This window comes from Mustela putorius, unplaced genomic scaffold (assembly GCF_011764305.1).
Source record: "Mustela putorius furo isolate JIRA1106 unplaced genomic scaffold, ASM1176430v1.1 tig00003962_pilon_pilon_pilon, whole genome shotgun sequence".
Taxonomy (NCBI): domain Eukaryota; kingdom Metazoa; phylum Chordata; class Mammalia; order Carnivora; family Mustelidae; genus Mustela; species Mustela putorius.
This window is the reverse complement of record NW_025422106.1, coordinates 1,564,840-1,589,942: the sequence shown is the minus strand read 5'-3', so window position 1 is coordinate 1,589,942 and position 25,103 is coordinate 1,564,840. Positions and strand designations below refer to the sequence as shown.

The following is a 25,103-nucleotide window of genomic DNA, read 5'->3' as shown; positions in this document are numbered from 1 at the left end:
AAGCCAGGGTTTGGCTCTTTCCCTCAACCTGACGTGCCAAGATGGCGGCGGCGCCCAGGCTCCGAAGGGGAGGAGGGGCGGGAATGCGAGGAGGGTGGGACGTACCATCCCATCCCGGGGGAGAGAGGAGGAACCCTGCGAGGGGAAAAGGAAGTCCTGCCGGGAAAACCAAGGAACGCCCCCTCGCTCCACCCAAGTGTGGATCTTCCCACTCCCCTGGGCCTGGCGCGCGCTCCACCCGCGGGTCACGCCCCCTTCCCCCGGGGCCAATGAGAGCCGCGGGCCCGGAGCCCTGGATTTTATGAATGGGTCCTGCACCCACCCAGCTGCCGATTGGCCTCCTCCCTTCAAAGGGTCGAGTTAAGAGACCTGCGGCACGTTAAGACACCTATCCTGCAGCAGAAAATTGTAATCGTCTTATTCTCTGGCACACTTCAAGACATCTGTGAGTGAATTGCCCACGCTTTGTTATGTAATTCCTCTTGGAAGAAGGATCTCCAAAGATTCGGATTTCCAAAGATTCGACACAAATTACGGGTCAGTATTGTTCTGTATGGGAATTCATAAATTCAGTACTCAGCACGTGGTTGTTCTTTAAACAGTTACAAAAATAAATGTAGCCTTTATTACCAAGTAATAAAATAAAAGACATAATTAGCATAGAGAAGGAGGATGAGGTGGTTAAATGAATAACAAGTGTGTGTTACTTCTCTCTGGGGAGAGACTGGGTTTTAAGTATTACAGTGCCTGGCATCTAAGTGCACAGAAATATAAACCCAAATTCGTTTTAAACAGAATTAGGGATTAGCAGAACAAGGAACTAGCCCCGCTAATATGTGGGTCAAGAGGGCCTGAGGAGTTCATGGGTCAAATGAGGGCTTCTGGTAAAAGAATAGAAAAGGGAAAGGAGTAAAAGCAAGAGACTGGTTCCATGAGTTTTGGGGGTTTTTAATACCTGACTAAAAAATAGTAGCAAACTCCTGGAAATCTAGAATTGTAATAAGATTACTACATGATTAAAAGGAAGCCATGAAATAAAACAGCTTCCATTTTATTTTAAGAGCCAGGGTGGGAGCACACTGGTAATTTGGTCCTAACTCCTAAAATCATTTGACTTCACAGCTGCACTGCCCACATGGGAGCCTGTAAGCAGTGTACAGGATAGATCCCCTGGATCCTATCTACAAACCCAGGCTCCTCCTAAACTAGCTGAATTCAGAGGGGGAAAAAAGCTGACCTGCATTAATGTATTACTCGGTAACAAGATACAATATGGTTCCATTATGTAGTAAAGTCACTTACCAAACAAGATGTTCTCACAAAGCTAACTTTTTTAAAAAGCATGTAAAAATTATACATTTGTACACATACACACTACACTTTTTACAGTTCAAAAGACAGTCCAAATAGTTCAACAGCTCATTTAGTGCTTTTTTGGATTGTGTCCCCTTCCAGATTCTTTGTCTCTCCTTGGATCTGCCCTAAGCTGACAGCATTCTGTCACATGATCTACTAAATCAAGAAAGATGTTCATTTACCCCACTAAGCACAGTCTATCTGCGCAACTCCGGAGAGAGGTTTCTGCAAGGTCCAGTCTACACTGAGGCACACAGTTCTCACAGCAGGGAAGAAAGTGGCATAAGAAGTATCATGACCACAGGAAACAGCCTTCCAGAGCAGGGTGAGTGCTCACACCTAGAGTGTCTAGTGCCCACCAATTAAAACCTACAAGGCACTCAGCAAAAGTTACTGAGTGTCCCATAAAGTGCGTTGCACTGGTTCTCAAAGGAAGTAAGCTGTTTCAGGAATCACCGGAAGAGAGTCACTTTGAACAGTGGTGCTTTGACAACTGTGCAAGAAGTCACTTGAACTCTTATAAAGAGAATTTTTAAGGGATCAGCAGCCTCCCTGGAAAATTCAGGAAAGCCAGCAAGAGAGGGGATAGCTTTCATCTTTTCATAAAGTTCTTCTCCAGAGCCATTGAGGTTCTCTGTAGAGAGTAGATGTTCCGTTTCACCCTATCCTCCAGGGAGGAGGAAGATGCACTCTCCAGCTTCATGCGGCTAGGAAGACAGGAGAATATCTGTGAGTAACATATTTGTCAAGTGGTCACCTATCTGGCAGACTTAGAAGAAAGAGGTTGCCAAACATAAAGCAGATGTAGAAACTTAAGCTCTTTTAAACTCATAGGTAACTTTGGAGTGGACTCCAATTGGAATTAATTTTTTTAAACCAACGTCCAACAGGGGAAAGTTACCTGTTTTGAAAAACCAGGTAAAGCCTCATTGGAAAAAAGCCTCCTGAGCCATGAATTCTTACTTAAATAGAAAGCAAGGAGATTCAATGAAAATACCAATCCACTTCTCCTTCCTTCAAATCCGAAATACCCCAGTGTCTAGCTAGATGCTGGGAGTAGTAACAAAGGTGGCCTGGAGGCTGATCTCCCCATTCTCACTGCACGGACACCGAAACACCAGGAACACAATGAATGAGTCCGCTGCCCAGTTGCCTCCTTGGGACCACAGCCATGAAAGCCATCAGGCAGCAAGAAGATGCACTCACTGGGGGGGCCTGGGTGGCTCAGTGGGTTAAAGCCTCTGCCTTCAGCTTGGGTCATGATCCTAGGGTCCTGGGATCGAGCCCCGCATCGGGCTCTCTGCTCAGCAGGGAGCCTGCTTCCTCCTCTCTCTCTGCCTCTCTCTCTGCCTGCCTCTCTGCCTGTCTGTGATCTGTCTGCCCAATAAATAAATGAAATCTTAGAAAAAAAAAAAGATGCACTCACTGGATAAACTTCCCATCCCGGGAGCCCAGCTTCTCCAGCCTCTGCTCCCGTTCATCATCCTTGGCGTGCCTCTTGAGGATGGTCAGCCTCTCTTCCTCCCGCCACTTAGCATTTTCCATCATCTCTTGACGTTTTCGCTCTAGTTCCTCTGATGAGAGCTTTCTGTTGAACACAAAAACCATCCTATCAGGTCTACTTCTCTCCCAGCAAAAACACCCATACACTACAGGGACAACAAGTTAGGTAGGACCCCAGGCTCTCCACCGCCCTGCTCTCTCTATGGAAATGCTCAACCCGGGGCCACCCTCAGCATGGGTCTCCTTCTTTCCTAATACCTTGGGCAGGTGGTTTCATCCAAATTTCAAAGACTTTCATACTCTCTCTTAGTAATCTCTGGAGTGGTATTTCTAAACATAAAATACAAAATATTCCAATTGTTTGCTCAACAACTTACTGAAGAACATAAAACTAAGTTAGCCATGTGACTGCTGACATCTACCATCTACCTACTGGAAATGCTTAGAAATCCATGGACATAGCCCAGAAGTACACCACTTTAGGAATAAGTTAGAATGCAGATGCCAGAAGAATTCAGGTCAATTCAACTTAATCTCAGAGAGTAGATAAGTCTTCTTTCCTGACACTCATGGCAAATGAAGTCAGAGGAAAAAAGGAGGTGGTGAAACTAGCTCAATCACTATTTAACAAGGTCAGAAATTCAAATCCATTGCTTCTCAAATGGATGTGATAAGCCCATTTAAAAGATCCCCTTTTAAGAGGAAAAATATTTGGTGGCGTCTCATTAGGGAGGGGAGCTCAATTTTGACACAGAACCTTAAGACACTAAAACTTAACATTTAGTTGTCTATAGTGAAATGACAATGCTTCATTTAAAAAACCCATTAAATAAAATATATAAAACCACAAAGAGAATGGGAGAGGAGAGGACATTGGATAAGAGATGTCTAAAAATTGTTGGAGAGGCGCCTGGGTGGCTCAGTGGGTTAAAACCTCTGCCTTCAGCTCAGGTCATAATCTCAGGGTCCTAGGATGGAGCCCCGCACCGGGCTCTCTGCTCAGCAAGGAGCCTGCTTCCCCACCTCCCCCACCCCCCCCACCCCCGCCTGCCTCTCTGCCTACTTGTGATCTCTGTTTGTGAAATAAATTTAAAACTCTTTAAAAAAAAAAAAAATTGTTGGAAGAGGGAAGCAGATGAAGGGGTAGCAACTACTTTTCACAAATTAGAGAAAACTTAGTCTCTTTAAGTGCCCAATACTAATCAGAAGCAAAATCCAGGAAAGGTTCAGAGACTGCAGGCACCAAGTAGCAGATGGCGGTAAAGTTGAAAACAAAGGGACTGATTTCAAGTCTATATGAAGAGCAATCAAGACACCCTGGGTCCTCATTCCTAACTTGGGGAAGCCAGTGATTGTTCTCCCAAACAATGACAGGAGACCCTCCAGAAAGGAGACCCTTCTGGTAGTTTCTAAAGAACTAAGCCAAACAGGAAATTAGGAGTTGCAGGCACATTGGGCACAGCAAAGGAAGCTGGCAGGGCCACCAGGGGTAAAAAGAATGTCTCCCAAAATGCCAGAAGCCAGAGTTAGAGCCATTGTCAGGGAGCCAGAGGGTTTTTTCTTTCTATAGAAAAAAAATTTCTTTTAAAAATTTTATTTATTTATTTATTTATTTATTTATTTATTTGACAGTGAGAGAGAGAGAGATCACAAGTAAGCAGAGGCAGGCAGAAAGAGAGAGGAGGAAGCAGGCTCCCCGCTGAGCAGAGAGCGCAATGCGGGCTCCATCCCAGAACTCTGGGATCATGACATGAGCCAAAGACAGATGCTTTAACTCACTGAGCCACCCCAGAGCCCCCCCAAAATTTTTTTAGGATGTATTTATTTATTTGAGAGAGAGAGAGAATGCAAACAGGGATAAGGGAAGAAAGAATCTCCCACAGATCCCTCACTGAGTGTGGAGCCCAACATGAGGCTTGATCCCACAACCCCATGAGCATATTCAAGAGTCAGACATTCAACCGAGTCACCCAGGCACCCCCATCTATAGAAATTTAATGGTTCTTGGCCTGAGTGGCTCAGTCAGTTAAGCATCTACCTTTAGCTCAGGTCATGATCCCAGGGTCCTGGGATGGAGCCCTGTGTCAGACTCCCCGCTCAGCAGGGCGTCTGCTTCTCCTCTGCCTGCTGCTCCCCCTGCTTATGCGCTCTCTCTTTGTCAAGTAAATCAATAAGATATTTAAAAAAAGAAAAAAGGAGAAGAAATTTATTGGTTCCTGACAAGAAAACCAAAGATACTGATATGCGTATCCCCAGCTAAAAACCAGTTCAAGGGGCGCCTGGGTGGCTCAGTGGATTAAGCCTCTGCCTTCAGCCCAGGTCATGATCTCAGGGTCCTGGGATCGAGCCCCGCATCGGGCTCTCTGCTCGGCAGGGAGCCTGCTTCTGCCTCTCTCTCTCTCTCTGCCTGCTTGGGATCTCTCTCTCTTTCTCCCTGTGTCAAATAAATAAATAAAATCTTTATAAATAAATAAATAAATAAATAAAAACCAGTTCAAACCCAAACTCCCACCAGTAGGTAAGTGCTGCCCACACACAATACAGTGATCTCAGCTTTAATTCCTTACTCTTACATATGAATAGACAGTGAAGTATCACCAAACATTTTTCAGAAGAGCCTCTCACAGGAAAGAGACCAAAGGAAAAGTAAATGGACTAAGATAAAGCACAAAACTTATTGAAAGTTTACAATTAAAAATGTCACTCAGAGATAATGAACGATATTACAATGATAAAATGAGAAAGGTTTTTATTTATTTATTTTTAAAGCTTTTATTTATTTACTTGACAGGGAAAGTACAAGCAGGGGGGGTGGCAGAGGGAGAGGGAGAAGCAGACACCCCGCTGAGCAGGCAGCCCAATGTGCAACTTGATCCCAGAACCCTGGAATCCCAACCTAACCCAAAGGCAGTCCCTTAGCCAACTGAGCCACCCAGGTGCCCGAGGAAAGTTTTTAAAATGGAACAATCAAACATAAAAGAGCTCCATTAGGGAAGGAGCTCCTGGGTGGCTCTGTCCATTGAGTGCCTGCCTTACTCTTGGTTTCAAGTGAGCCTGCGGGCTCTGGCTAAACAGGGAATCTGCTGGAGGTTCTCTCCCTCTAACCCCCGCCCCCAAAATAAATAAATTTCTCTAAAATAAGTAAATAAAGTCTTTTAAAAATTATAAAAGTGCTGTGTTGCCTGTAAAAAATTTTTTAATTTCAAAAGCAATGGAAAATATTAAATGGGAATCCCACAAGACCCCAAAAAAATTTTACAAGAAAAAAAGTCTTGGGCGCCTGGGTGGCTCAGTGGGTTAAGCCGCTGCCTTGGGCTCGGGTCATGATCTCAGGGTCCTGGGATCGAGTCCCACACCGGCTCTCTGCTCAGCAGGGAGCCTGCTTCCTCCTCTCTCTCTGCCTGCCTCTCTGCCTACTTGTGATCTCTCTCTGTCAAATAAATAAATAAAATCTTTTAAAAAAGAAAAAAGAAAAAAGTCTTATCCTGTAAAAATTGCTTTTTTTTTTATAAAAAAAGATCTTATTTAATTATTTTATTTTATTTTATTTTATTTATTTGACAGAGAGAGAAGATCACAAGTAGGCAGAGAGGCAGGCAGATGTGGGGGCGGGGAGCAGGCTCCCTGCTGAGCAGAGAGCCCAAGGCAGGGCTTGATCTCAGGACCTTGAGCCAAAGGCAGAGGCTTAGAGCAGGCTCCCTGCTGAGCAGAGAGCCCAAGGCATGGCTTGATCTCAGGACCTTGAGCCAAAGGCAGAGGCTTAAACCACTGAGCCACCCAGGTGCCCCTTTATTTAATCATTTTGAGAGAAAGAGAGCTCAGAAGCAGGGAGCAGGGCAGAGGGCAAAAGTGAGAACCTCAAGGACTTCCCACTGAGGATGAAGCCCTATCTGGGGCTCAATCCCAGGACTGTGAGACCATGACCTGAGCTGAAATCAAGAGTTGGACAATTAACCAACTGAGCCACCCCACCAAATTTTGGTGCCCCCAAAACTGCTTTAAATCAAGCACCTTAGCACAAAAGAGAAGCTTCATCTTTTCAGCTGTTTAGAGTCGTTTTCGACCACCAATTAAAAGAAAACATACACACAAAAGAAAACACACGCATTTAAAAATTCTGACAAGGGGCGCCTGGGTGGCTCAGTGGGTTAAGCCGCTGCCTTCGGCTCAGGTCATGATCTCAGGGTCCTGGGATCGAGTCCCGCGTTGGGCTCTCTGCTCAGCAGGGAGCCTGCTTCCCTCTTTCTCTCTCTCTCTGCCTGCCTCTCCATCTACTTGTGATTTCTCTCTGTCAAATAAATAAATAGAATTAAAAAAAAAAAATTCTGACAAAATTCCCCATTACAGCCATAATTTTTCTTTTTATCTTAATTCACCATCATCTTAATTACATAAAGCAACCTCAACCACCTGGAACACCAAACCAAAATGGACAATGAGATCACAAAATCTATGGACTAAAGTTTCTGTGCTTTTACTGCTGGGAGAGAGAGGTCTTGAGGGTTCTAACCCATTTAAATCACAAAATTCAATACAAATTCTAAGGGGGATAAAAAAGGCTGATAAAGTATGACCAACTAAAGTGATGACAGATGGCAAAAGGGACAGAACGACAAAGCAGGATCTGAAAAAGCATAGTCACACGCTGACCAAGAGCCTTAAAACACAGAAACAAATACACACGTTCATGAGCATTGACTGGAGGAGCAGAATGACCTCCAGCCCAGCTGAAAAACTGTCACCAAAGAAAGATGAAATTCTACAAAACATACTCTGGTGAGGCAAGGAAATATATAACATATTTTATAAAGTTGTCAGTCAAGATGAAAACATTTAAGAAAGTTTCTGTTTCTTAGAAACTTCAGGAATCAGGGGCGCCTGGGTGGCTCAGTCGTTAAGTGTCGACCTTTAGCTCAGGTCATGATCCCAGGGTCCTGGGATGGAGCCCCACATCGGGCTCCCTGCTCAGCGGGAAGCCTGTTTCTCCCTCTCTCATGCTATTCTTTCTCCCCCTGCTTGTGTTTCCTCTCTCACTGTGTCTCTCTGTCAAATAAATAAATAAATTTCAAAAAAAGAAAAAGAAAAAGAAACTTCAGGAATCAGGCAATCAAGAGTTAAAAGGGACTTGTAGGGTCTGCCTCTTTTTTAACATAGTGAATACAAGAGGTGGTGCAGACTCTCAGCTGTCCTCAACATTGACTGCCTGTTGAAGTCACTGGGGAGCCTTAAAAATACTGTCGTCTGCCCCCACCACCAAAGATCATGATGTCATAGGGCTGGGCTGTAGCCAGGTAATGGAACTTTTTTTAAGCTGCCCAGATAATTCTACTGTGCAGCCAACTTGTTTGGGCAGTAAAAGGAAGTTCACAAAAGTTGCCCGGCTCCTCTTGACTTCTATAAAGAGAAAGACCCCTACAGACAGTCTTTCGTGGGAGGAGCCAACTCCCCTCAGGTCCCAGGGCCGCAGGCCCCTGTTCTGTCTGACCCACTCCACACCCGGCTCCAACACAGAGTCCATCTTAGGGTGTCTGCCCTCAAGGACAGCACCCTGCTTCCCCCTCAGCTGATGCCTCAGGAAAGGAACACTCTCTAGGGAAAAGCTTCTCTGTGGAAATCTCTTGTGAGAATCAACATGTTTACAGATGTTCAGAGACAGTCACTTAATCAATTGTTCATCAAGGTATAACTATTACTTTGTCCTTTCAATGTGCCTTGCGGGGAAGGGAAGTGGGAGGTCAAGACTGTTATGACAAGAAGAATAAAAGTAGATTATCCACCTGCCCTGGTTTAAGCCACTCCTAGACTCGGGCCCAGAGAGTCTGCAGTTCAGGTCTGGGCCTCCTGACTCACCTGGTGTATCCAGGGGCGTGCCGCCTTTGGTAGACCTCCTTTTTAGGCGATGGGCTCTTAGTTCGGCCTCTCTCTCTTCTATTGACCTTAGAGTTGTGCCTGTGACAGACGCACAGAGGGCAGACAGGAGAAAAGCCTTTTCAACACAGGGGCTTTTATCATGTCCCTCAAATAATGGGAGAAAAGCTAACGGTCTTAGAATTATAATCCAAACTGAAGAGAACAGAGGGCAGAAGTAGAAGAAAAGCAAACACATAAAGATACATAAGATTTGATATTAGACTTACTGCAAAGATTCTACATAGATAAATCTGTAGTTCTAAGGACCTGAGATTTACACTGAGGCGGCTGGTGGAAGGAGGGCGGGGGTGGACAGATACACAATATAAAGGAGATAAAGCAAAGACATTTGGAAAAATTAATGAGCAGACATCAGTAAAAGCAAATACCTGCTGTTACCAGCCCCACATTTATAGGCCATTCCCAGCGAATTCCCACACTCACGCTTTGCTTGGCCTCGGGGACCGTGACCTTCTGCCTGGGGATCGAGAACTCCTGTCCCGAGTGCTCTTCTTGTTAGCATGTCTGGGAGGTGAGTGGGAGGAGCTTCTGGACCTGGAATAATTCTTCAACCCGTGCGTTCCCTTTTGCTTGGCCATCAGAGAACTCTGCGCTCCCTGGCTATGGTAGGAGTCCCTGATCTGTAGCATCAAGGAAAGGAAGAGAAGGTATTCATAGAAGCTCCAGAGAAAATGCAGTGAAACAAGGAAATCAATGAGCACTGTGGTTCTGTAAGAAGCCAAGCGGGTGTACTGCGCCCACCATACAGTTACCCCAGAGAAGCACTCGAACTTAGCAAAGTTCTCTGCAGAATCCCCTCAGAGCATGGGTCCCGGCAGCCACCTGCATGGCCTGACTCTTCACCAGAGCCCGGGCAGCCACAAGAGACAGCACGGAGATCGGGACCTAAGGTTAAACCTACTAAGGGGAAGAGGAATCTAGAGGGACATCCACCTGTCAAAAGCCATCAACCTAGAAGCCTAAAATGCCTGCGTTACATGGAAATTATCGGCAGAGGGAGAGGCCAAATGCCTAAGGCCCCACTGGTGGTATAGGGTCTCTGCTCAGAGGACCCTGAGCCCCAGCCAGAGGCTCGGAGATAAGGAATGGGCCAGCTCCCCGGCAGCCTCCACCCTGGCGGCCCAAACTCCTGCCTTCCCTCGTGATGTCGGGCGGGCTGCGGGAGATGCTCTCTGTCCAAACAGGCTCTCAAGCAAACACATTCTACAACCAGTTGTCACCCTCTGAGATGCTCACAGCCTTACCTGTAAGCCATATCCCGGGGCTCTGGACAGCACAGGGGAAGAATCTGCCACCTTCTTTTGAGATCTAAACGATTGAAACACATAGATTGTGTGTCACCTATACAGAAAACGCCTCAAGGCCCAGTTTCAATCTCACACTGAAGTGTGCTTCCTGCTCTGGCCATGACCTTTCCCACCGGTGCAGTCACTCGGCAGCGTGGCTGTCTATCTGCACTGTCTGCTGGAGGACGCGTCAGCACAGTCATGTTTTTCCTGTGAAAACCCGTGGGCCTGGCTTTTCAGCCCCAAAGCCTGAACACGTTCTCCTCTCGCCTCATGCTGCTATTCCGGGGACTAAGAGTGAGTCAGCAGTGACAGTGCTCACTGCTCCCACAGAGAAGACACACAGAATGGGCCCAGATGGGCCCATTAATGCATTTTTTTAAAAAAAGGAAAGAAGAGAAGGCTACATAAAATCCACTTCCGTCTGGGAAAAGTCACCAGCCCAAATGAAAGTCACATCTAGGAGGGCTATGCTGAGGCCTACAAGGTCACAGTCAGCTCCATGAGGGGCCTCACCCAGACCTCCAATGCGCGTGGGTGCTGGGTGATGAGTTCTGTGGGCCAGGGGGCCCACATGCGAGTGCTCACCCCTAAAACCCCAGTGCCTGGCAGCTCCCCACACAAAGCACAGTCCGTGACTATCCAAAGAATGAATGAGTCAGTGAGTCACAGCGGAGGGCCTGCCTCCACGTGCTCACCTCCCCCGGCTGCGCTCCTCCTCGCTACTGCAACCATCACTACTGGAGCTTCTGTGCTTATGTTTCTTGTGCTTCTTCTTCTTCTCCTTCTTTTTCTTCTTCTCCTTTTTTTCCAGACTCATCTGCAACTAGAAAACGGCAAAACATAGACAGGCAAGATCAGGGAGGGCCCTGAGGGGCCTGGTTCACACCCACACTACCTGACTCTACCTCTGGCTTTATGGCGGTCCGGGATGCCAGCAGAGCTTCCTGTCAACAGGAGGAGGGCAAGAGCTAACCAGGCAGTGCATGAGCACCCCCTGGACCCTGGGGCGGAATCTCGGGGGCAGGGCCAGGGAGCTCTTCGTAAACCATCCCCAGAGCCCAGGCCTCAAAATTTCCAATTGGTCAGAAGAACTCCAACTCCACTGAAAGCCATCAGGGACTGCAAGATCAATTTTTACATTTTCCTTACCAAATAACCCAAAACACAATCACACGGTCCGTCCGTGAATGATAAATGGGCCCTAGGGGGTTGACATCACGTGATCTCTTGAACACACCTAATGTCCAGGATTCCCACAGCATGTCCCATACACCTCATTTCTAAAAAAAATTGACCTCACATGCTGCTTTTCCAACCAAGTAACATAAAGGAGGGAATCGTTCTGCCTTCCCGCTCATGAAGTGAGAGTGAAATGTGAGAAGTTCTCAGGTTAAGTACCTACAGGATCCTATTAGTGCTTATTTGACGCACTACTTACCAATTCTTTGATTTTCTTCATTTTCACAGGATTATTCAACACCTCTCTTTTTTTCTCCTCCTCCTTCTTCCTAAAAAAAAAAAGGAAATGATAAAAAATCACGACTCTCTCTTTTGGCAAGGGAATTAAGTCATTTACTCTAATCTCCACCAAGTCTACACAGCGATCTTTTTTTCCAAATGCACATAGAAAGGCTCTGGGTGGAAAGCTGCATCGTGGTGTGGAAGCCTTCGGGCTTATTCCTCAAACCTACAGAAGGGACTGAATGCTGGGGGGCAAGGCCACGCTACGTCCCTCTGGTAGAGAAGAGCGTGTGTGGGCTATTCCTTGGTAGGCTTTATGCTCAGGGCTTCCCAGCTGGTTGAGTAAATAGGGGCATCCTGTGTATCAACTGGCCGCAGCATTTCAATGCCACCTATACTACTTAGCACGACAACCAGCTGGGAAACAAAGAGAATGGATTCCTCTTTCAAGAAGTCTTACTCTAGGGGCGCCTGGGTGGCTCAGTTGGTTGGTTGAGTGTCCGACTCTTGATCTCAGCTCAGGTTGTGATCTCAGCGTCGTGAGAGAGTACCTTGAGTCCGGCTCCACGCTCAGTGGGGAACCTGCTTGAGATTCTCTCTCTCTCCCCCTCTTCCTCTGCCCTTTTCCCACCTCTCTAAAATAAATAAAATCAGTCTTTAAAAAAGAAAAAAAAGGGGCGCCTGGGTGGCTCAGTGGGTTAAAGCCTCTGCCTTCGGCTCTGGTCTCAGTCCTAGGGTCCTAGGATCAAGCCCTGCATCGGGCTCTCTTCTCACTGGGAAGCCTGCTTCCCTTCCTCTCTCTCTGCCTGCCTCTCTGCCTACCTGTGATCTCTGTCAAATTAAAATAAATAAAGAAAGAAACAAACAAACAAAAATTTGGGCCCCTGGGTGGCTCAGTAGGTTACATGTCTGCCTTTGGCTCAGGTCATGATCCCAGGGAAACCTGCTTCTCCCTCTGCCTGTCACTCCCCCTGCCTGTGCACTCTCTCTCTCTCTTTCTATCAAATAAATAAATAAAATCCTTAAAAAAAGAAAGTTCTTACTCTCATTTATTGTTCATGAGGGTAAACTGGTCGGCGTCCATGGAAGATAATTTGGCAACACTTATCACAGCCTGTGTGCTCTTTAATCCTATAAATTCTTGAGAATTTCTGGGGCACTTGGGTGTCTCAGTGGGTTAAAGCCTCTGCCTTTGGCTCAGGTCATGATCCCAGGGTCCTGGGATAGAGCCCTGCATCAGGCTCTCTGCTCAGCAGGGAGCCTGCCTCCCCTTCTCTCTCTGCCTGCCTCTCTGCCTACTTGTGATCTTTGTCAATTAAATAAATAAAATCTTAAAAAAAAAAAACAAAGAATTTGTTACTGTAAGGATATAATCCAGGAAGGTCTCTACAAAGCTGTCCATATTATAACAATGAAAATTTGGAAACAAGTTAGGGCCCAATAAGAGAATATTAATCAATAAATTATGGTATATCCACACAATGCAGACATAAAAAAATAGTACTATAAAAGCACAGTTAATGACATAGAAAGATGTCTCCTATATTTAACTTGGTGAAAAAAAGGAGTTTATAAAATAATACGCATAATATCTATACATCAATGTTCAGAACAAACATTATTCACAACAGCCAAAAGGGGGGGGGGCCAAACGTCCATTGACAGATGAAGAGACAAACGGGATCTGTATGACAGAGTATTATTCGGCCTTAAGGAGGGAGGAGGGCGCCTGGGTGGCTCAGTCGGCTGAGTGACTGACTATAGACTTTGGCTCGGGTTGTGGGTTTGGGCTCTTCGTTGGGCTCCCCACTCAGCAGAGAGTCTGCTTGAGGTTCCCTCTCTCCCTCTGGCCCTGGCCCTGCTCTCCTGCACTCTCTAAAATACATAAAGTCTCAAAAAAAAAAAGGAGGGGTGGAAGAAATTCTGATACATGCTATATGGCGGATGAACCTGTGAAGACCTTATGCTGAGTGAATAAGCCAGTCCCACAAAAAGATAATCACTGTGCGATTTCCCTTATGTGCGATTCCTAGATGAGTCAAGCTCACAGACACAGGAAGTGGTATGGTGTTCCCAGGGGCTGAGGGAGGGGAAACACGGACTTCTTGTTTCATGGGTAAAGAGTTTTCGGTTTTGCAAGGTGAAAAACTCCTGAAAATGGGTGGTGCTGATGGCTGCCCAACAGGATGAATGTACTTATTGCCACTGGGCTGTACACTTACAGGTGGTTAAGACTATAAATTTTACAGGGTGCCTGGGTGGCTCATTTGGTTAAGTGACTGCCTTCGGTTCAGGTCATAATCCTGGAATCCCGGGTTGGAGTCCCAGGTTGGAGTCCCTCATCGGGCTCCCCACTCAGCAGGGTGTCTGCTTCTCCCTCTGACCCTCCCCATCTCATGCTCTCGCTCTCATTCTCTCTCTTTCAGATAAATAAACAAAATCATAAAAAAAAAAAGACTGTATATTTTATGTTAGGCTTTATGAACCACGATTTAACTAATTAAGAAGCTAACAAAATGGGATGCCTGGGTGGCTCAGTTGGTTAAGCAGCTGCCTTCGGCTCAGGTCATGATCCCAGCGTCCTGGGATCGAGTCCCACATCAGGCTCCTTGCTCTGCAGGGAGCCTGCTTCTCCCTCTGACTCTGCCTGCCACTCTGTCTGCCTGTGCTCGCTCTCTCTCCCTCTCTCTCCCTGACAAATAAATAAATAAAATCTTAAAAAAAAAAAAAAAAAAAGCTAAAAAAATGGGAGAAAAAATTTGCACATACATACACAGTATCATTACATACATCTATGTGGTATTTTTACCATGTAAATAACTTTTAAATTTTTTCAAAATTAGAACTATAAGCGACAAATGTTTTTTGATGTTCAACCTTATACATCTGAAATAAAATGCTGCAAATTAAACCAAAAAAATTAAGAGGCACAGCATGAGATGGCTCCCAAAACGCATCTCTACTTCAATATTACATATTAAGAGTTTTAAGGAAGATTCTAAGGTTTCTTCTTAAAGCATTGTGCTGTACCAAAAAAAGGGGTTGGGAAGTTAGAAGGCCTGCTCACCCACCTACCCCGCTCTGTACATAGCCCCAAATTCCCAAGAAGCTGCCAGCCTTTCTCACCATGCTTCTAACTCCTATTTTTGTTCAAAGGCCAATCTGGTCTGGTCTGGTCCACTTGCCATCTCTTATCATGTGGCCTACATAAGAAGCCCTTGAAGGATCCTCCTTCCCAACATCACAGGAACCACCAATGGAGACAAAGCCTTTTACAGGGCAGAAAAAGCCAAGAGGAAACCAACTGCGAAGTCAAGCAACACTGGGGGAAAAAAAAAAGCAAACCCTTCCTAGCCCGTCATCAGTACCTGATGATGAAGAGTGGGTCTTCCCGGATTTTGCTGGCCATGTCAAGAAGGGAATTGGCACCAGAAGGGGCAAAAATGGAGCCTGGGAGCAGTCCTGTCTCCGAAGAACAGCCTGCCTCCTTCTCCTCCATCTTCTCAAAAACATACTTGTCGATGGGGCGCCCCAGCAAGTACTCATCGCGGTTCACCATCCCGCCAGGACCCTGATACATCCAGTCCAGTTTTTCCTCTTTTTTCCTGGTTCAAGACAAAAAAACACAATCAAAGGAAATGTCAACTCTTACAGACCTACACATACCACTGAGCATGAGGGACAGAGGACTCCAGCTGGTAGGAGCCGGACCCGCTCTCCAGGTGCCTCGCAGGGCTACATCCTGTGCTCCATGTGGCGCACGGGAAGACCCGGGGCTGGTCGGCATGGAGCTCACCATTCAGTGGACAGATTGTTTCCACACGCTTGATGCCATTTCTGTGGAGAAAATTATCCCTCAACCTGGGGCGTGGACATTTGCTCAGGGCTTCTCAAGCCTCCTTTACGTAGACTATAGGTTATGCTTTTATTCTGAGGCAAATTGGAAACGATACACAGATTCTGGATCACCTCATTACCTAGAATGATATCAGTGACCGCATACGCATTTGTGTGGGGTGTGTTTGGCTGCGGGTTGTCACATGGGCACAAGCAGTAATTCTTCACTTGGGAAGGTAATGAGAAAAGACCAGAGGTGACTGAATAAGTTAACTATGCTTTCAAGCCAAAAGAGGGGGGGCCAACTTATGTCCAATGTTTGCCAAACAAATATTGCCCTGGGGTTCTGAGAGAAAAAAGTGGTCGGAAAATCGAAGGAACCTCACACAACAGACAGTAAAGGCTGACCAACTGCGGCTGACTGACTGACAAGTGCCTGTGTGGAAGGGCTGAAAGCACACTCACGCTGCAAGAGGCAAAGTAGTTTCATCAAAACAGTATTATCTGTAACATTAAATTCAATGTTCTTTGAATATGGCTTCTTAACATTTGTTTATTTATTTTCACTTAGGATTCTACAACAACTGTAAGCATAAAGAATGTTTTCCTAAGCTATGTCTTTGGACTTTTTTTTTCTTTTAAAGATTTATTTATTTGACAGAGATCACAAGTAGGCAGAGAAGCAGGCAGAGAGAGAGGAAGGGAAGCAGGCTCCCAGCTTAGCAGAGAGCCCAACGCGGGGCTCAATCCCAGGACCCTGGGATCATGACCTGAGCCAAAGGCAGAGGCTTTAACCCTCTGAGCTACCCAGACACCTGGACATTTTTTAAGATTTTATTTATTTGAGAGAGAAAGGCAGAGTGCACATGGGGCAGGGGGTAGGATAGGGGAGGAACAGAGATAGGAGAAGCAGACTCCCCACTGAGCAGGGAGAGCTACATGGGCCTTGTTCCCAGGACTCGGAGATCATGACCTGACCCGAAAGACAGACACTAATTGACAGAGCCACCCAGGTACCCTGGTTTAAAATATTCTTAATAATAATGTCCAGGGGTGGCTCAGTGGCTCCATCAGTTAAGTGTCTGACACTTGATTTTGGCTCAGGTCATGATCTCAGGGTGTGGGATCAAGCCCTGCATCAGGCTCTGTACTCAGCCGAGAGTCTGCTGGAGACTGTCTCTCTCCCTCCTTCCCTCCCCACACTCTCGCTCTCTAAAATAAATAAATAAAATCTTCAAAAAAATAATATTTTAAACCAATAACTGGGGGGCATAACCCTTTAGTTTTAGTTTGTTGGGTTTTTTTTTTTTTTTCCTATTAAAATGATCGGTTTGAGAAACGCTATAGAATTAAGAACTGAGGGGCACCTGGGTGGCTCAGAAACACTATAGAATTAAGAACTGAGGGGGCAGGGGCACCTGGGTGGCTCAGTGGGTTAAAGCCGCTGCCTTCGGCTCAGGTCATGATCTCAGGGTCCTGGGATCGAGCCCCGCATCGGGCTCTCTGCTTGGCAGGGAGCCTGCTTTCTCCTCTCTCTCTCTCTCTGCCTGCCTCTCTGCCTATTTGTGATCTGTGTCTGTCAAATAAATAAATAAAATCTTAAAAAAAAAAAAAGAACTGAGGGGCACCTGGGTGGCTCAGTGGGTTAAGCCTCTGCCTTCGGCTCGGGTCATGATCTCAGGGTCCTGGGATCGAGCCCCGCATTGGACTCTGCTCAGCGGGGAGCCTGCTTCCTCCTCTCTCTCAGCCTGACTCTCTGCCTGCTTGTGATCTCTCTCTGTGACAAATAAATAAATAAAATCTTTTTCTTTAAGTTTTTTTTTTTAGATTATTTATTTATTTATTTAACAGAGAGATCACAAGTAGGCAGAGAGGCAGGCAGAGAGAGGGGGAAACAGGCTCCCAGCTGAGCAGAGATCCCAATGCGGGGTTCAATCCCAGGACCCTGAGATCATGACCCGAGCCAAAGGCAGAGGCTTAACCCACTGAGCCACCCAGGCGCCCCTAAATAAATAAAATCTTTAAAAAAACATTTATTTATTTGACAGAGAGGGAGAGAGAGAGAGATCACAAGTAGGCAGAGAGGCAGGCAGGGTGGGGGGGAAGCAGGGCCCCCACTGAGCAGAGAGCCTGACACAGGCTTCAATCCCAGGACCCCAGGATCATGACCTGAACCAAAGGCAGAGGTTCTAACCCACTGAGCCACCCAGGCGCCCTTAATTTTTATTTTTACAGATTTTATTTATCTGACAGAGAGAGAGCACAGCAGGAGTAGCAGAAGGAGAGGGAGAAGCAGGCTCACAGAGCAGGGAACCTGATGCGGGACTTGATCCCAGGATCCTGGGATCATGACCTGAGCTAAAGGCAGACACTCAATGACTAAGCCACTTGGGCACCCCAACTCTGAGTTTTTAGATGAAAAGATACTTGGGGGGAAAGCCAGGTAAAATCAAAATGATCTTGGGGTATCTGGGTGGCACAGTTGGTTGAGCAAACGACTCTTGGTTTTGGCTCAGATCATGATCTCCAGGTCCTGGGATCAAGCCCATAGGGCTCCATGCTCAGCGTGGAGTCTGCTTGAGATATTCTTTCTCTCTCTCTCTCTCCCCCAGCCCCTGCCCCTACCACTCATGCTGTCTCTCTCTCTCAAATAAATAAATCCCAAATCTTAGGGGGGGGGGGGGGAAGCAAGATGATATATAGAATTTTTATTGTTGCTATCATTAAAGATATAGACCCGGTTCTCAATGGAGGCTGCCCATTAGGATCCCCGAGAGCTCTTAAAAGATGCAGATGCCCTTGCCTTATGTACCCCCTGCTATTCTTAGGGAACCACTCTCATCTTTAATCTTCCAAGAACATTCTAAAGTGCAAAGGTTGAGAAACACTGGTATAGACTGCAGTCTAGAACATGTAATTTTCTAGCATTTCAGTAAATACTAAAGCAACACTCTATTGCGAAGAGGAATTTGGACATCCAGGATAATACATGTACTGAGGTTTCTATTTGTTCCGAGTGATGCGTTATAAACATAGAAAAGATTATCTAACCCATGAAAATGAATCATTACATAGTAAAAGGATTCTACTGGCATTTTATAGGATAAAGTAAAAGCATCCCACTGTGCAAAGACCGATACAAGCATGAGACAGACAAGCAGATGATTAAAGACATCTGCAAGTAAACACCCAAAAAGAAGGACATCCGTGCTGACCTTTGTGTTTTATGTTGGAGGGTATGTGAGGGGGCCAAAAAAAAAAAAAAAAATCAAAAGAATATAAAATCAACTTCTGGTGCCTGGGTGGCTCAGTCATTAAGTGTCTGCCTTCAGCTCAGGTCATGATCCCAGCATCCTGGGATCGAGCCCCACACTGGGCTCCCTGCCCAGCAGGAAGCCTGCTTGTCCCTCTCCCACTCCCTCTCTTGCTGTGTCTCTCTCTGTCAAATAAAAAAGTAAAATATTTTATAAAATAAAATAAACTTCCTCCTATTCACAACAGATAAGCAGGCCTGAGGGTCAGCAAAGGATAAATGCTTCACTCCCAGCTCTGAAGCTGTTTGTCTATAGTCCCATCTCATTAACTAGAATCTGCAAAGCCCACATTTCTGATACATCAGGCATGCTGTGTAAAATCAAGCAAGATGTGTAATACTTTGCTGAATAAGAGTCAGAAGAGCATGTGACTCTTGATCTTGGGACTGTGAGTTCGAGCCCCACCATTAGCATACAGATTACTTTTTTTTTTTTTTCTAATTTTATTTATTTATTTGACAGAGAGAGAGAGAGAGAGAGAGAGATCGATCACAAGTAGGCAGAGACAGGCAGAGGCAGGGGGAAGCAGGCTCCCAGCTGAGCGGAGAGCCCAATGCGGGGCTCGATCCCAGGACTCTGGGATTATAACCTGAGCCGAAGGCAGAGGCTTAACCCACTGAACCACCCAGGCACCCCTGAATATGTGAAATTTATTGACATTAAATTATAATGTAGGCACCTGGCTAGAGAATGCAATTCCTGATCTTGGAGTTAATGAGTTTGAGCCCCATGTTGGGGACAGAGTTTACTTTAAAATAAAAAACAACACATTTTTAAAAATGTAAAATATGTAATTTACATAAAACATATAATGTATGTCTATACATTTAACGTAGTCTATGGTACTAGAAAACAAAATTTCATTCCCTTATCTCACTTGATGTATTAATGTCATAAATTTATTTTGTTCTATTTAAAAATCCTAAAACTGGGGCGCCCGCATCGGGGTCTCTGCTCCGCAGGCAGCCTGCTTCCTCCTCTCTCTCTCTTCCTGACTCTCTGCCTACTTGTGATCTCTGTCAAATAAATAAATTAAATATATAAAATAAAAATAAAAATCCTAAAACTATTTTTTTTTATTTTTTTTTAAAGATTTTATTTATTTATTTGACAGACAGAGATCTCAAGTAGGTGGGAGAGGGAGGCAGAGAGACAGAGGAGGAAGCAGGCTCCCCACTGAGCAGAAAGCCCAATGCAGGGCTTGATCCCAGAACCCTGGGATCATGACCCAAGCCAAAGGCAGAGGCTTAACCCACTGAGCCACCCAGGCGCTCCAATCCTAAAACTATTTTAAAACATTCCAAGTTTCACGCTTGAGTCAGAGTGGCCTTCTCCCCAATCCAGTGTCCTGAAAGAATGTGACTGTCACCATGCCTAAGTTCCATAATGCCACTTCCATGTGTAAGTTGTACATATACACACCACCCTGAATGCCACCGATCCTCCTGTCATAAGTATTAAGGAAAAGCCCTAGATGCCCAATGGGGACAGTATGCCACACACCACCCAGGAGACTTACCCACAAGGACATGAACAAAGAGAAGGACAGTATCGATTTCTTTGATTTTAGTCTATGTGTTGTTTTCATTAAATTTAATAATGTACTGTATGGGGCACCTGGGGACCAGGTCAGTTAAGCGTCTGCCTTCGGCTCAGGTCATGGTCCCAGGGTCGTGGGATGAAGCCCCATGTCAGGCTCCCTGTTGAGCAGGGAGCTTCCTTCTCCCTCTCCCCCAACTTGTGTGCTCTCTCTCTCTCTCTGGAAAATAAATTAATAAAATCCTTTTTTTAAAATGCACTATATATACATTTTATACTTTTCATCTTTCTCAGAATACATCTGCTGCCACCTTATTGTAGGAGATGGATAGGATGACGGTCCCCTGCTGTCCCTAGCCTATATTCTACATGAGGAAACTGAAGTAGGGTGAAATGGAGTGGGACGGTCCACCGTCATACAACTTTTACTGATAGGCATGATGCACCAGCTTCCACGAGACCTCACTGAGTCCATGAACAAACAGAAGCAGGACTGAGGCCCAGTCACACTCGGAGAGGTAGGATGGAAGCAATCGTCCTCAGGCCTGCTTATGAACCACCAGGCATGCGCCAGGCCTACACTAAGCCCTTTCCACGCTCTCTGGTCTGTTTCCCCCACAAACCTTGGGAATCAGGTACCCTCGCTCCGCTGGCTCCTCTGAGGTAACTGAGCCCCCAAACTTGCTCCCAGGGGACACAGTTAGGCTAGTACATGCAAAGCCAGCCTGAGGTCGGACTGACTGAGCCCAGGTCAGGCTGACTCCAAAACCCAAGCTCCCAGCCAGCAGCTCTAAGCAAGCGGGTGCGGGCCAGCCTCAGCCCCACCACCCGGCTGCAGCCTCAGCCTCTCACTCACTTGACAGCCCCGACGTCCTCAGCATAGCGCTGCATCTCCTCCCGGGCCCGCTCCTCCCGCAGCTCCCGCTGCAGCTCCTCAATCTTCTTCCGCTCAGCCTCATGCTTCTGCTCGGCCTTCCACACCTTCTCCACATTGCGAAGGGTCTGTGGGTGCCAGCTCTTCTTCAGATTCTGTGGTGGACGAAGGGGGGAGAACACAAGACAGGCGGTGGGCGGGTGAAGGGGGTATGCCCCCCCCCATTCCCTACTCATGCCCAAGCAGACATCTAAAGGCAAGATGTCCTGCACAATGGCGAGGTTGACACCCAATAATCTCTCACACATCTGGGGCGTTTGTTCAAGTATATAAAGCTTCAAGATAGGGGCTCCTGGGTGGCTCAGTCGTTAAGAGTCTGCCTACAGCTCAGGTCATGATCCCAGGGGCCTGCGATCGAGCCCCACACTGGGCTCCCTGCTCGGCGGGGGGCCCACGTCTCCTTCTCCCACTCCCCCTGCTTGTGTTCCCTCTCTCCCTTGTCTCTCTAAGTCAAATAAATAAATAAAATCTTAAAAAAATTACAAAGCTTCAGGATAGAACAGGCCTGGATTCCCTTTGAACACTTTCAGCTTGAAATGCTTATGGATCAGACTTCAACTGGCCATGCCTGAAATAAGGGGCAGTGGTGACAGTACAGGGGGAACGGGCAGAGAGGTGGGAAGGTAAACTCTGAAAGGCAACAGAACTCTAGTGCGTTTGGCAGGAGATGTTCATTTTTATGAACACATCTTCTGCTCCTTGAGTCCGGTTAGCCGGCCTTCACCTTATGTGTTTTACCTCCCCATCAAGTACCTCTTTCAACCTTCCTTCCCAGGAATCTCCCCTCAGTTCCAATTTCCCCTTCACAGGGCACCCTGAAGCACCTCAAGAATGCTTCTCCTCTCCCCTCTCCCCATAAGCCACTGTTCTGGTTCAGCTGCCAACCAGGGAAGGTTTCCTGGAAGAAGTGACATCTCATGACAATTACGATTTAGCCCAGTGATGTAGGAAGCAGGGAGGAGTAGGAGTAGATTTCCAGAGGGAACAGCACACACATCTACAGGCCCAGCGGTGAGAAAGAACATAGCACAAGTGATTCTGTGGGGCTAAAGAAGGCATGCAAGCTGGTGAGGAGGGGGGTCGAAGATGAAGCCAACTAAGCCATCTAAGAAAGGAACAGACTAAGAGCCTTATAAAGCATGTTAAGGGAGTGGGCTTTATCCTGTGGACAGTAAGAAACACTAAACAGTCACATGCAGGTGACAGGCATAACTAGCTATCGTGTTTAGAATGCACTGGAGGGGGCGCCTGGATGGCCCAGTCAATTAAGTGTCTGCCTTTGGCTCAGGTCATGATCCCAGGGTCCTGGGATCGAGTCCTGCATCAGGCTGCTTGCTCAGCAGAGAGCATGCTTCTCCCTCTTCCTCTTCCACTCCCCCTGCTTGTGTGCTCTCGCTCTCTCTCTCTCTCTCTGACAAACAAATAAATAAAACCTTTAAGGGGAAAACAAACAAACAAACAGAATGCACTGGAGAGGGCAGAGACTGAGGACCAGGAGATCAGTTAAGAGGCCTAAATGAGAAAACATACACAAAGTTCCTGTCATATAGAAGGTATTCAGGCAATGAGAGCTGTCCTTTCTTTCTTTTCCACCTTGTCCTTCTTTTCTCTTTATCAGGTTGCTCAGTCCACTACCCCTACCCCGTCTCTGGCCTTGTACTACTGGTCTCCCTCTCCCTCCTTCAACACAGGTAATTCTGCCCCCCAGGAAACATTTGGCAGTGTTTAGAGAGATTTTTGGTTGTCCCAACTGAAGGAGAAAGGTGCTAGTGGCATCCGGTGGCTAGTGGCCAAGGATGCTGCTGAACATCCTACAATGCACAGGACCCCCCACCTACCCACCCACCACCCAAAAGCAGAACAAAGAGTTATCCCACCCAAAGTGTCAACAGCACCAAGGCTGAGAAACCCTGAACTAGAGCTTTCCTGTCCCTAACTGCCATTACCTGAAGAATACACTAAATTGGGGCCCCTGGGTGTCTCAGTCAGTTAAGCGTCTGCCTTTAGCTCAGGTCATGATCTCAGGGTCCTGGGATAGAGTTTTCGAAATCCCTCCTTTGGGGGGGGGGGGTCCTGCTTCTCCCTTTCCCCTTGCCCCACCTCCACTCGTGCTCACTCAATCTCTTTTTCTCTCTCTCTCTCATAAATAAATAAACAAAAAGAATACACTAAACTGTATGAATCCTGGAGTCTTGGAAAACATTCTAACCAACAACACCTGACAAATTCCAATACAGATCCTGGACGGGTGGCAAAATTTGTTTGCTGATTCAGTCAGCAACACTTTAAAGGGGTTAGCGTTTTTCTGATCTTGCACCATGCTCTTGTAGCTCCTTTGCCCTATCTGGAGCTCAGCACCCTACAAATGAACTACTATACAGTTCAAGAGAAATTCCCACGTAACTTATATTAAGTGCTATAATTCAGAATACAGGGCGCCTGGGTGGCTCAGTGGGTTAAAGCCTCTGCCTTCAGCTCAGGTCATGATCCCAGGGTTCTGGGATCGAGCCCGCCACGGGCTCTCTGCTCAGCAGGGAGCCTGCTTCCTCCTCTCTCTGCCTGCCTCTCGGCCTACTTGTAATCTCTGTCTGTCAAATAAATAAATAAAATCTTAAAAAAAAAAACTTCTATAATTCAGAATACAGCTCTGTCACTACAGAGCACTGAAGGAGGAGTGGAAGTCAGAGACATGGATGTGAAAAAATAACTTCAGGTTTAAAATAGGTATGACTCAAAAATAAAATAAAATAGATATGGCTCAGGGGCAAAGACAATGGGGTACGACCACTCCTACTACAGCCCAAAACATGACTAAACTCCCAGCTGAGGAAGAGAGAAGTGTCCCAAGACAAGATAAACAAAACAAAGCCCGCGTGACTTGGTATCTGCCTCCTTTCATAGGCATGGTTCCACCACCTCCACCTCCTCCCGGGCCTTCCCAGAATTTCCAGCCGGGAAGGGCCCCAGCAACAAACACACAAACACCAGTCGCCACCGTTGGCGACACACGTCGCACACCTTCCCAGGCCTCTGCCTGGTCCCTCCGTGACCCCAGAGATCGGGCCCCTCTCCGAGGCTACAGCTCCCTTCGTACGAAAGCACGGCCGTGTAGCCATGGTCACCCACTTCCACACCCTCCAATTTCCGTCCCCAATCCGGGTCGGTCCCTGGTTCCGTCCTCCCCCGCCCAGGTCTCCCTCACTTACCAGATCTCCGCCCCCCATGACAGCGGAGAAGTTTCGTCTCTACGCGGACCTGCAGGGATCAGGAGGGATCGAGAGGAAACGCAGAGAAACAGCTCAGCTGCTACCTGGCTGCCACTTTTACTGCCCGATCCAGAGCCCACTTCCGGGAGGGCGTCCTATTACTGCGTCGGCGTCGCAGGACGATGACGTTCAGCACTTTGTCGCGCAGTGCGGTGTTAGCGTCACGGCTAGTCTCACAGCGTGGGGCCCAGATCTCGCGGCGCCTGCGGTCCGGTTTTGGGCACCTCTGTTGGCACCTCACCGGGTTTCCGGAACGCTGTGTTGAAACCGGGCTGCCCGGGCCACTTCGAGTCGACTGGGGCTCCGCCCCGCCGGCCTGTTGCCATGGCAGCGCGCCACGACGTTCACCCCGCACCCCCTAGGCGCCACTGCCAATTTGCCTAGTTCGCCTCCACCCAGCCCTTCCCGCCCACACCCGCCTGTAAGAAACGCTTTTCAAACCCACACTCCTGTGCCAGCTCCACTCAGCGTCCGCTCTTACTCCCAGCCTAGCTTATCGAGGGAAGTAGAAAGCGTCCCGCAGAAATTCCATCGGCGTCCCTGCACCAAACCTTTATTATTTTTTTTATTGGCTGAGGCCCACCCACATTAGACTTTTTCTATCCAAAAGGCGGGGCTCAAACTCACGACCCTGAGATCAAGAGCCTGCTCTACGCACTGAATCAGCCAGGCG

The 25,103-nt window shown here is 47.0% G+C and overlaps 1 protein-coding gene across 2 annotated transcripts; it reads right to left on the bottom strand.

The window, feature by feature from the left end:
• Positions 1-584: 584 nt before the first annotated feature.
• On the bottom strand, positions 585-24,690 carry CWC25 (CWC25 spliceosome associated protein homolog). 2 transcript variants are annotated; one of them, XM_004764689.3, is made up of 10 exons: positions 24,371-24,680; positions 21,087-21,259; positions 14,909-15,145; positions 11,518-11,587; positions 10,775-10,902; positions 10,035-10,098; positions 9,214-9,410; positions 8,710-8,808; positions 2,783-2,944; positions 585-2,063 (listed from the first exon to the last, which is right to left on the bottom strand). In XM_004764689.3, exons 1-10 carry the CDS (start codon positions 24,386-24,388, stop codon positions 1,949-1,951), a joined length of 1,263 nt encoding a protein of 420 aa, XP_004764746.1. In that variant the 5' UTR covers positions 24,389-24,680; the 3' UTR covers positions 585-1,948. The 2 variants fall into 2 exon arrangements, with proteins under 2 accessions (XP_004764746.1, XP_044926278.1); XM_045070343.1 differs by lacking the exon at positions 585-2,063 and adding an exon at positions 3,118-3,189 and having other exon boundaries at positions 2,841-2,944; positions 24,371-24,690.
• Positions 24,691-25,103: the final 413 nt, after the last annotated feature.